The sequence below is a fragment of the Malurus melanocephalus genome, unplaced genomic scaffold (assembly GCF_030028575.1).
Source record: "Malurus melanocephalus ecotype Western Australia unplaced genomic scaffold, MMel_1.1 scaffold_16, whole genome shotgun sequence".
Classification (NCBI taxonomy): domain Eukaryota; kingdom Metazoa; phylum Chordata; class Aves; order Passeriformes; family Maluridae; genus Malurus; species Malurus melanocephalus.
The window spans coordinates 2,156,359-2,169,156 of NW_026623248.1; the positions used below are offsets into that span (position 1 = coordinate 2,156,359).

Sequence of the window (12,798 nt, forward strand, 5' to 3'; positions counted from 1 at the left end):
GACACAAGCCATACCATATACCATATTGCGCTCTACTCATCTTGAATAAGAAACAGGCTAGAACAGTTAGTCATTTCCAGTGTCTGTCAACCAGATASAAGCTCAGTAAAATGTGCCATTTTAAACTTTAAGGACTGCCACTTACAGCAAGGACTTGCATTTGCTCTGCATTGCTCCCAAGCAACTTGTCATCTGAATAAATCTGTTTATTAAGGATTTACAGAGCTCTGGAAATACAGCAAGAAGTCTGTAACTCTTTTCATGCTCTTTGAACCCACTCAACACATTGTGAATTCAGTATAATTTTAACCTGCATTCTCAAGGTGTGATGATAAAGGTGTGTTTCATTGTCTTTCTTTTAATGTCTCAGTCACCTTTTCTCCTCCCATTTTACCCTCTACTCTGTCTCTTGTACCTTGATGTCTCTGAGGGTGAGTCTCTTAGTGGTCTTCTATCACATTCAGTTCACTTGATTGTCTAAAAGMCCCTTGCAGAGGATTTTCTTCCTCCACGTGCTTTTGCTCTGGTGGTGCACTTGCCTTCTCTCTCCCCTCTTCTCTCTCTCTCATTCTCTCTCTTGTTCTTCCTCACCTCCTTGTCTTTCCCAGTTAAGCCTCACTCCTTTCAGAAGACACTGAGATGGTAAAATAAGTGTCTGGAAAGCTGTGCCTTAAATTTATCTATCCAGTATCTGAGTGCTGTATCTAAAAATATGGGAATGGCATCTCCTATGGTCATTTTATTCACAGACTAAATGGAARCACTACCAGCCTCAACGATGATATTGATTGTCAATTACCTCTTAATTGCTAATGTATACATGATACTGGCTTTGCTTAATTGATTTCTATATAGAGAACATTGCATATCTTAGATATATGTTTTTCCCTTATAAAGTGTTACAGATTCCTTTTTATTTCCTTTCAGACYATGTAGCCAAAATTGGTACATGGTCTACAAATCTCCAGAGACCACATTATACATGAGGAGCTCATATACATCTGTGTATAAACATTTCAGTTAGCAGTTTTTTGCTTTGGAATTATAGGTGCTAATGCACAGGCATACACATACACCTGTGGGTAAACATCCTTGATTTCAATCATTTTCAAAGGATTTGCTTAGTCTAAAAGGTTCTGATTGCAAATTTTGTGCAGACAYATATAAATACTGCTTTGATTGGTTAAGTGATATACAGAAAAAAACCTGCAGTCTTACAGCCTATGTGTACCTTGAAGCATTTGCTCATTCTAYAGTTTGCAGCAAAACAAAAATTCAGACCTAAATCCAGCAGTCTTGGTATTTTCATTTCTTCATTATTTGTGAATTAGTAATACTAGAAAAACTGACATCACTGTATACCAAACAAATACAGGGCAAGAAACAAGACCTTCTGGAAAGTTACAGGTCTGTCACACTGAATCCAAAACGCAGCCCTGTACTGGCTACTAAGGAAAAAAAGTAACTCTGTCCCAGCTGAAAACCAGGACAAGGTTTAAAGGTGAGATTTGCAAAATTGCCTAATGCAGTAAGAGCCCAAATCCTCATTTCCAACTTGTGATGTTACCTTTGTTGGCCTTTTTAGAAGTGCTAAGTAGACAAAAAAAAAAAACCAGTGAAACCCAGGGCAAAGATGGGATTAATACAACAGTTTTACAGGTGAGGAGCTGAGGCACAAAGAGGTTAAAGATTTGCACAGTGTCACTCCAGGAATTGAGCATTGCCCTCGATTCTCCTGAGTTCCACTGCCCCACACTGCCCATACAACAGCTCCAAGTCTTCAGACATCCTGTGCATTATATGAAGCACCCTTTAAATCTCTGAGCTCTAGATATCCCACTTACATTTTCACTGTTAACATCTGCCTCACTTGGGCAGCCGAAGAGCTCTCGTCTCAGCAAATTCCCATCATATTCCAGGAACGTCAGGTAGAGGTTGCGGAAAAACTCCACATGCTTGTTTTTCACTCGCAGCTTCTTGGGTGAGTTCCAGTGAATCACCTCAGAAGGAAAAAAGAGAAAAGACATCCTGCTGTTAGAATACAGATTTGCTTTATCTGCTTTTTATGTGTGTTCAGTGCTGCCCTCTTAAAACCAGAAGAAAAAAAAACCCACAAACTACCCAGACTTCTTTCTGTCTTTTTATAGGGAACGTTTTGCTGTGTCTTCCACAATTAACTGCACACTCTGGAGGTGATGTGCATGGAAGCTCTTCCATGGTATATCACCTTCACATTTGAGTGAAGGTGATTCTCTAGGTGCTTCCACAACTCTAATCATGGAGCTGATGGGTTATGTACTCTGCTGAAGAAGCTGGAAGAACAAGGGACACAGTGATGTAGGAATTAAACATTAATCTCAGATTTCCACATGACTGTTTCTGCTAATGAAATGGACTCACTGTTTCAGGCCAGGCAGTCTCTTTCCTGGTAGGTATTGAGAAGAAGCAGCTTGAAATTAATTCCTATACCCATTTAAATAGTTCAAAAAGGACTGAACTTAATCTGATTTCCTTTTTCCCATTGCTTCATTTAAACAAGACTGATCTCGGTTGCATTAACACAAATACAGAGATGCAGCACAACTCCTCACCCTCTGAGTTACAATTTCTAGCAGATATTTATCCTCTGCTAATGGGATATGACTCTCATAGTGGCCTAGACTTAAACTGCAATGGTGGCATAAAGAGCCTGACCCTCATTTGCATCGATGCAATTTTGCACKGTTGCCTGTGTGAACAGAAATGGGGCCCTAAGGAAAAACCAAGAGACAGTCAATAGTGGCTTGCAGGAATGATTTCACTTTATAGASGCTAGGTTTTAAATGTAAGGAAAGAATCACCAAATACTTTGTATTCAGTTTTATTTCTGTGACTTCTAAAGAGATTAAAATAAGTGTCTCCCTTGGGAATGATTCCAAGCTCAGAGTTGTAGAAGTACTCTGAATCCATTAAGTTAATTGTGTGAAGACACCGTGTGACACAGAGCCCAGAGCTGCAGCAGCAGCTGCTGAGCTGGTCCATGGTCAGCTCTGCTCTGAGCATCACAGCTCAGAGAGGGAACACACAGAGCTGAGGCACAGCACATACAACAGGGGCAGCCCAGGGAAAATGCACAGGTGTCAGCAGCACAGCTCCACAGGAACAGGGAGCTCTCTGAAATAATGGTATTTGGTGCCCAGTGAGTGGACTGCATGAGGAAAGAGCAGGATGCAGCCTGAATTCTTCCTGGACTAACTTCTGCAAACAACACRGTGGCTCCACTGAGTATTTACACTGCTATAAAAGCTATGGCACTCTATTCTACACACCAATACCCGTGAAATATCTCCTTATAAGGAAAGCTTTATCCATTCCTGGGATTTCACTGCTAAGCCTACTAGGATGTCAGAAAACCGTACATGCAGTTAGAGAAAAGCAACTGTAGGGAAAAAAGATAAATTCAGATACTGGAAAATTGCTTTTTTCTGGTTACAGGAACACCTTAAATAAAGATTATGATGCATCTACCCACTGCATAAATTTGGGAAATAATTTGTACAAAAATACCTGGTGTAGGTATTTGTCCCAGGCAATGCTACATTCTTTGCTGGTTTTACATTTGTCCAGATGTTCAGAAGTGTAGCAAAACTGTGCAGTAACTCTTGCTGCATCATGTGGTGAAAATACAGACCACCACATAAATGAAAGGAGCTTTGGGCAGGTAAGGCATAAACTTCAGATGACAGAATTTCTCCACTGAAAAATGGATCTTCAAAATCTCTTTTCTTTGAAAGTAACYTGACGTATTTCATCCACTGTATTTAACTGCAGCAAAAGGTATTAATGTCTGAAAAAAATCTCAACAATTGACTCTTGCCTCAGGGAAATGGACACATGTAGCMGAAGCACAGGGCTGAAGGAACCTAAAGGGCTCTTTAACAGTTTTACAGGGTACCAGTATGCATTTTTACGTGCAGGCATAGAATGGAAACTGCTGGTAATTTGCACTTMTTTATGAGTAGATCAAAGAAAGCTAAGAGGCTGGCAAATGGGACAAAAATACTTGTTAAGAAAAACCTTTTGTGTGRTCTCCATACTGCTCCTACACTTCATGTGAGTTTCCTTTTGGATACTCACGAGCATCCTCATCTTCACAAGTATCCTAATGCTRCTGAGCACTCTGAGCACCCAAAGACCTGGAAACCATGAACACAGATATGGCTAATGATCWTAACCTCAGAAACTCTTACAGGACAGGCCCTGGGTACTGCAGGAGTTTCCCATCAACATACACGGTGTCACATCACAGCGAGGCATTTGCTGATGCCTCTATCCAGTTGTGTGGGAGATGATTTCAAACCCAGACAGCTGCAGCTGTCAATGTAGAGGCTCTTTTCTGCCATGCTTGGAGATTGTTGTGTGTGCAGAAGCCGGTAAGTGTCAAGGGCTTAGYTGGTGGTTCAGATCTGATCAGATTTGAAACGTGTCAGGATGCTGCACGCACACTGATGCCAGGGGAGCCTGGAGTGAACTGCAGAAAGCTGAATGGAGCTGATGACTGTCCAAAAGAGCTGATTTTTTAATCAAGAAAGACAGCACATGCCAATGTGTGCTAAGATGATGTGCTAAAGAACATGAAGGAACTGTGCAACCATCTGGATGACCCGAGGTAGAAAAACCAAAAAACGGGTCTAGAAAAACAGCAGTCTGCTTTTCAAATGTAACAGAATTAGATAAATACTGTGTGATATATGAAAGCATAAAGAAGAACAGCAAGTTACAAAAAAGCAACGAAACTCTAAACTCTAAACCATTGCTCTCATCCAAAGACCATATTATTTTTTATGTCAGCCCACAAACTCACATCCAGTTCTGGCTGTCTGATACGGTCTATTGCACTACCAGCTACAGCAGAATTTGTGCAGGCCAAGACAATTCTTGTACAAACTGTCATGGGCATCAGTGAGGTACAAGATAAAGACTGCATAGGTAAAGCTATGGCCATTGCATTGGAAACTTTATTGCGTGCAGCGGTAAATTGATTGGAGAAAAAAAATCAGTTGGCAAGAGACTTTARGGAAATCAGAAGGAAAAAAGAATTCACTTTGTTTGCAGACTGAGTCCACATTAAAAAGAGAAAGTGAATCTAGAAACTGAAAATCTCATTACTACAACATCCCAGTTCCAAGGCTGAATAGCACCACAATACTGTTTTAATTTCTCTAGTTTCTATGTTATTTCAAGCTCTGTTGGCTAACAGAGGGAACTGCAGCTAGAAATATAAAATTCCAGTGCCATTATGTGTGTAGAYACCTCAGGAACAGTGTTAGCCTTCAACTTGACCTATGGATCCTTTCCACTCTTGATCACAGCTTCATGAGAACAAAGAAAAAACACACTTCCCTAATCTTCATTTAGCAATTTTAGTACTGAAAGATCAGAATTTAAAATTCCACATCTATTTAACACTTGGTTAGTTGTCATTAAGCAATTTGGCACTATCCACATTTCTGTTAATACCATCCTAGTAAATCAGCAACCATTACCACTCCCTGATTACATACAGCCAGCCTCCTGTAACACCTCCAGACTAAAACAGGCTAACTGCACTGATAAGTCCCATTTATTCACCAGGTTCTGATCCAAGGCACTCAAATGATGACACAGGGAGAGCCTCGTGGACTGGCAGTGGGATCTGAGATGGGAGAGAGAATGTTAAATGCTGGGGGAGTAYAGGAGGACTCTAAGAGCAGTTATCTAAAAAACAAAAATACTAGCAAACCTTACATTATCATCTGCATTTATTCTCTGGAGAGATTAAATACTTCAAACCTGATGTTCAAACCACACAACAATAAGTTTGAATACAACGCTGTTTCTATAGGTACCTTTAACCTCTTTTTTTTCCCTGAAGCATTTTCTCTCTGAAAAATAAATATTTGGCCATATACCTCCTTAACCACAATCTCTTCCATTTTTTTACCCAAAGACACATCTTGATAATTTCTCACTCTGTTTCAGCCCTGCCAGAACCAGAGAGCAYAGGATATCCTGTATAATTACATACCTGCTTTCCAGCATGAAGGGTAAGACAGAAGAATAAAATAAGCTTAAATTAAAGCTAATAGAAGTTTAATTTTGCAGGACAGTGAGCAGATATCCTTAATTAAGCCCATGAGCACTTCACCATTTGGGTAAACAAGTCATATTTTGTAAACAGGAAGCTTTCCTGCTAAAAAAACTAGACTCCTTGCTTAGACAACCAGACACTTCCCACGGAAATCAGTAGGAGAGTTTATTTGGTAAATCTGCACAGTAAAGCCACTTATATTTGTCACTTTAACGCCATCTCAACAGGCTTTTTTACAAGTTTAAATATGCCCAAAATCACACTGCAAATATGCACCACATGTGTAACTTATGCCATGATTAGAAATATCTGGAATCTTTTGTTTTAAACTGTGTTGTATCAGAAATGAATGATTTAATAAAGAAACAATTTCCTCAGAAAGGTCCGTGTACTTCATAAAAATATCTAAACTACATAAGTGGAAGAGACTCAGGTTGGAGTAGCCAGCAACCCTGAGGTCCAGGCAGTGCTTTTTGGATGTGGGACTCAAATCCCTGCCCTTTGGGGTCTGTTGGCCATTTTCCCAGGGATTGCTTTGCTCCCCAGGTTCTSCCACTGCTGTACAGCACTGAGCTGACAGACTGCCCCTGCCTTGTACTTTACACAGGTCTTTACTGGTGCTYAGAAGGATTATTCAACTTCTTTTCCTTCAACTCCTCTAACACTGTTTAATGAGGCTTCCTGCCTGCAAAAACACCCCTATAAACCCATGATGCTCCCTGTTTAGAAGCACCTACTGACTCTAATGCTCACTCAGAGGAGGGGAATTGTTTAATCCTCTCGAGCCCCTACTCCTCTCATTGTATCTCTTCCTTCATTGGCATTAGAAGGTGTGAGGCTGCAGAACACCAGAACTGCTGCAGATTAGAGCTGAAGTGCTTGGAGAGCACGGAATGGCTCAGGGACACAAAGAGATGCAACAGGTCATGCCTGAGGCAGATCTGAAATGATGTATTACAGTTATGGAAAAGAACCTGTTTAAACTTTTGCAAGCAATATCACAAAGTCATCCCAGTGTGAAGGACATTCCCAGGGAGGACACAGTGAATCACAGAACATAACTTCCTAATGAGGAATTTATGAGGTTCATTATTTATCTATCTGCTGATTTAGTATCAGTTGTATTCAAAACCAGTTTGAAATGCCATCATTATGCTGTAAAGAATTTTTCTATGTTGGAGTGTGTGTAAATTCTAATAATTTGATACATTCCCATTGAAGAGTCCAGCATYTGATTTTTGTGACTGTGAATTACCACATTCTCTGTGTGTAAATAGCATCTGTATCCATGACAACCAGACTACATGACTGACTCATTCAATGAGGTCATGATTCATTGTCAGAGGTATCAAAATCATTACCTTCTTTCATTGTGCTTTTCCTGCCATTAGGTTTGTGCCAAATCATAGTAACTGAGATTTCCTTACAGACAGGAACAAACTGCTACCCAAGATGCAAGCAAAAACAGGGCTTAACCCAGCAAAAGCAATGCTTAAATGAACCTCAGTTTTAGACAGGTCCTCCAAAGAAAAAAAAAAAGATCAATAAAATGGATAGAAATGCAACTTAATGAGGACTAAACAGAAAAAAAAGGTGACTAAAATCCTCTTCAGGCAATATGAAATACTCAGCTGCTCCCTAAGCCTTGCATAAATGTGAACAAAGCAGCAAAGAAGTGTCTCCTCACACACACACAGACACACACACACACACACACACACACACACACACAGACACACACACACAGAGATCTCTGAACAGCCTCCAGCCCAGGGAGTCCAAGTTTACTCGACACAATGCTGTGGATGAGAGATGACAAATCCTCAACTCCCATGGACTTTGAGGCCAGATGGAATTAAATCAGCACTTTTTCGGTCTGACAGGGAGAATGCACTCTGATTTAGCTGAGAATACTTCCCTGGGTCAGCTTTAACTTTGAATTTGAATCTCTCCATGCACTTCCTTCTCTCCTATGCTATCCTTCTTTATCCCCCAGTACAAACTTCAAAATCTGTCTTTCTTTCCCTCTTACCCTGGAGGTTTGTTTTACCTAGTTTCTCATTCCAGTCTTACCATGAAATACAGAATGTGYCAAATCTGTTGTGTTGCACCATTTCTATTAAATGCCATGGAACTGGCTAACTCTGGTGATTTTAAGAGTGCAATTTTAACTCGGGGTAATGAGGTTTGTTAATTTTTTGTGAGACTCATATAGCAAAGCAGCCAGTTTCTTTACAGAGCTGTAATTCTGATAATTTTCATAATGCAAATTCACAAATTTAATTGGTCTATGCTTTTTTTTTGTAATTGTATGAAGAATTTTAAACAGTGCTGCCTGAGGGTCAGTTCTTCAACTGCTGTATGGGAAGAGCTTTATTGAAACCATGGCATTTATGTGCACGAGATAAGGCTCTGGCCTCTTTCAAGGCAAGAATTTCAGCCCTGATTTAGTACATAAGGGATAATTTTAGTAGCGTGAATAAGTCCAGTTTAGCTGAAGAAATTGCTTATGTGTCTGCACCCCTTGTTGAGTCAAAATACCTCAGACCAGAAAATCAGTGGAGAATATTACACCTCTTAGACTTCMCTGCCTATGCTGCAATGGAACTGGGAAGATACACAGTAATAAACAACCAAACCTGAATTGTAGTTGTGAAGATAAATTTGTTAATCAACAAGAAAAAAAGAATTTAATTCATTTAAAAAATATTTCTATCAAATGTTTGCTTGTAGGAGTTATCCATGAGTTAGATGTCCCATACCTGAAGCAGATTAGTTAATACAGCCACTGGAGCTGGAAGATCAGATGTCTACTCTCAGGGGAGCTTCACCAGCCTCATAAGGATGAGACTTTGACTCTCTAAATACAAATGTGCAGCAACACCTTACAGTTACCCTGCCTGCCTGTTGCCTCCCCCACCATGAGTACCTTCTCCTGTAGGTCTGTGTTTCATCTGCCAGACCTATATAGATAATGGAGAGCCCCTATGGTGACTCAAAMCGTGTTTAGTCAATGGAACCAAACCCTTGATCCTTATTATCAGCTTCAATATMTTTTCCTCATGTAAAAGTGCTGAGTCCAATCTGTCTGTGTCAGACAATTATATAAATTAATCTCAGCCTCTAATTCACAGAAAAATACTGTGGTATGTCACAGGTGGGAAGTTCATCTTTTAGGAAGCATTTTCCCTGTTATGTATCTTTCCTTTTGTTTTAGGTCCTGCAGTTGCTGTCATACATGATTCCCAACATGAATGCAGTACTAAAATCTCTGCTAGCATTTTGTTACAAGGCATAAAACCATGATGCTTTTAAGTGCCTGTGTTGATCCTGCCCCAGATATCATGACCCATTTAGTGATTAGTGTACTGACAGAATAGTGATTTAACTTTAAAAGCTGTCTTCTATGGATCACATCTGAATAGTCTGTTGTGAATATTTTATATATGAAATCCAAGCAATGCTGGCCAGTTCTGACAGGTCACTTGACCCATGCAGAAGAACTTCTGTCCCTTGAAAACACAGCTTTTGTAGTCAGTGTGTTGAGAGTGATTGATTTTCTATATTCATCCAGTATATGGAATTCATATTGAACATTCCTGCTGTTACTCTACAAATTGCTACAAGGGAAAGCTTGGTTAGATTTAGGATATATGTTGTACAAAGAAGGTGGCCAAACTCTGGAATATGGGACCAGGGAGCATGTGGAATCTCAGTGTTTAGGGATTTGACAGTCATCTGCAGAAAGCACTGAGCAACTGCATCTATGTTGGTCCTGAATTTTTGGGGGTTTGGATGGTCTCCAGATGTCCCTTGAAACCTCTTCCATAGTTCTGTATCTTTCTTTCTTTTTTTTTGGAACCTCATTTACATTCTCAAAACATTAATCCAAGTATACAAACCTGTACTGAATTTTAAAACCAATCACCAAAAACTACCTAATATTTACTATGTTCTGATGCCACTAGTCCCCTCTGATGGAATTTATTGCTGCAGTCTTATTCTGCACCTGGACAAAGCTCAACCAAGCTTCAATTCTGAACTCCCTGCATGCTACATTGGAGTCTTTGAGCTTGGTCTTTCAAAATGGCCACATCACAACTGATGTTCATTTACTTRTATCTCTTAAAATCCACCCTGCTTTTATACTCTACTTGTTAACAGTGAAAAATGTGCAATTAAACTGACACTATGGCTTTATTTCATTGAATTAATAGGTTTTTACTCAGCCTTTTTTTTTTCTCAGGACAAATCCTGGAAAAATGAATGGCAACATGACTGGGTTAAGTGTATGCAAAGGCTAAATATGAAGTGAGCGAARTCTTTGCATTTCTGCTAATGCATTTCTAGCTAGGGTCTGCCCCATCCTTTTTGTGAATTTCACTCAATTAAATTATGTTCAGTAAAGAGTTTCAAACTTGTCCAGTACAAAAAAGAAAGGTTTTGTACTCTTTGTCTAGGAAGAGCTAAGTCCTGGGACAGCAATAAGAATTCAGAAGKAAGACACACTGGCACAGGTGGCAGGTACAGAATGTAAGAAGGCAAAGCATTCCTTTAACACCTTGCCAAACCACAAAGCAGCATCTGTATTTGACTTTTCTTGTAGTAGACTAARTGCACAAAGCCAAAGTCACATTTCCTTCCTGTCTGGTGTCCTTACAAAGTGTACGTGTTAGTTTCCCCCTACTTAAGGCAGTTTATCTTTCTCACAGTGGAGTCCTGCGTTCCCTGTGTCAAAGGACACCACCCATCCATCCTCCTGTGCAMCATACCTTCAGGTCAGACACATCTCTGTAGCACTGCTCAGAACGGGTGTGATCAGAAAGTTGCACATTCCAGAAGCATGGGAGCTGGTAGACAAGGAAGGGATTTTGTTTGATGACCGCATTGAAGATATCCTAGCAGAAAAAAAAACAACAGAGAAACATTTGGGTATGTTGTTTCTACGTGTGTGTGAGGTGATCTCAACTCCTCCCCCAGCTGACTGTCCTTCTCCCCCTCAAAGTCAGAAATTCCAATGGTGAAGTCTGTAAACCTTTCTCCATAATTCTATTTCCACGGAGGGTGCTATTAATCTAAGGGGCGATATATAGATCTGGACAAGAGGAATAAGCTCTCCTGACACACAGAGCTAATGGACTCCAGCAAAGCTTTCAAGCATTTATCTTGTGCTGCTGGCATGAGGTGTGGTTCCTCTTCCAGTCATCAGTGAGAGTAACAGGCAGTACAAAACACAGTGTTGCTGGTCCTAAGTACKGCATTGCTTTTCAATAAAGTGGGGGGAAAGCGACCCGGGCAGCTACACTGCTTCAAGGTAAGTCACTAGGTGTGATTTTAGCTAGCACTTTATTGCTGCAACAAGTACTCCAGGTACTTTATGGAAAAGGYATGTAGGACAGCTCTGTAGAGCAGCCTACAGCCATGAGGGACAGAAAATGTTCTGCCTCTAAGCAGCCACTCAGCTGGAGAAGTAAATTACAAGGACAATGTGAGGGTTGGGTAATAGGGTAAGCCACAAGCAGCCTTTCTYTGCTCTGCAAAATTCTGCCCCATACAGGTATTAGGCTGCAGCTCAGGACTTGATTGAAAATACAGTGAAGTTGCAAGAATTATTTTAATGAACCAAAGAGCTTTTGGATCACCTTGCAAAGATGTTGTACAAAGTGCCCATCTCCATGTGCACTGTAAGCAGCATGCTTCCTGTGTGGTGACTGGTCATGAGCCAAATGTAGCTCAGAAGGAGAACAAATATCTAAATATTGAGTTAAAAAGCTCAAGCTGTTGAGCAAGAATTATTGGTTCAGGTCTAGTATTACATTAATGGAGTTTCTGGGCTTAAACTGAGAGCTGGCAAGAAGCAAAAATTGAAAAACTGCATTTTGATGTTTAGGCACACTATTTCTTCTCTTGGCCCCAGTTTCCTATCTGGGGACTGGCAGGGAGACAGCAGCACTTTTGTCTTTACAGGGCTGTTGTGGCAAGGAGCACATTAAAAGACATCTGGGACTCATCTGCCAGAAACAATAAATAAATGTCAGGAGACTCTTAAAACTAAAGTCTAATTAGACAATAACCAGCGGGAAAAGACACAGAACTTCTAGTGTCTGAAGACTTCAGTGTTAAAGAAGGGAGGACAGAAAATTAAAGCTTGAAACACCATTTGTTTCTCACATGAATCATCTGAGCAGAGGAGGTAAAAGTGTCAGTGTAGTAAGAGGAACCTCATTAGTAAATCTTCATTTCTCTCTTCCACGTTCTCAGAATGATTCAACAGATGTTGACTACAGGCACAACTGCTTTCCCCTGCCTTTCCCTTTCTTTCCTTCCTCAATCCATGGGTTAGTGGTTGTCCCACAGCCCTGCAATGTGCTACTCACCTGATCAGCCAGTGAGGTGGACAGCATGCTCATCAGCTCTCGCTCTGCYGTCAGTCTCCACATCTGCTCCCACTTCATCTTCCGTAACTTATCCAGAAGCAGCAGGATAACCCCTGAAGGCAAACACGGGCAGAGAACAAGAGAAACATGATGTCAAGTGCCAGCCAAGGCCCATCCTGTCCATGTGCTCATTCAGTAGTTGAAATTAGACATGAAGTTTATCACCTGATACATCTGATTGCAATCCTTGGAACTTCTCTGAGGAACAGATTATTAGTGCTGGTTACAACCTAGACTTTGAGAGGGCTTGCC

General features: G+C 40.6%; 1 protein-coding gene across 2 annotated transcripts in view; it reads right to left on the reverse strand.

The window, feature by feature from the left end:
• The window catches only part of LOC130585316 (xylosyl- and glucuronyltransferase LARGE1), a 273,505-nt gene that overhangs the window by 41,063 nt on the left and 219,644 nt on the right, over positions 1–12,798 (reverse strand). For both annotated transcript variants that reach the window (XM_057385770.1, XM_057385761.1), the window contains 3 exons: positions 12,487–12,599; positions 10,882–11,007; positions 1,845–2,000 (listed from right to left, as the gene is read on the reverse strand). In XM_057385770.1, coding sequence (XP_057241753.1) covers positions 1,845–2,000; positions 10,882–11,007; positions 12,487–12,599 — 395 coding nt within the window. The remainder of the gene's footprint in view (positions 1–1,844; positions 2,001–10,881; positions 11,008–12,486; positions 12,600–12,798) is intronic.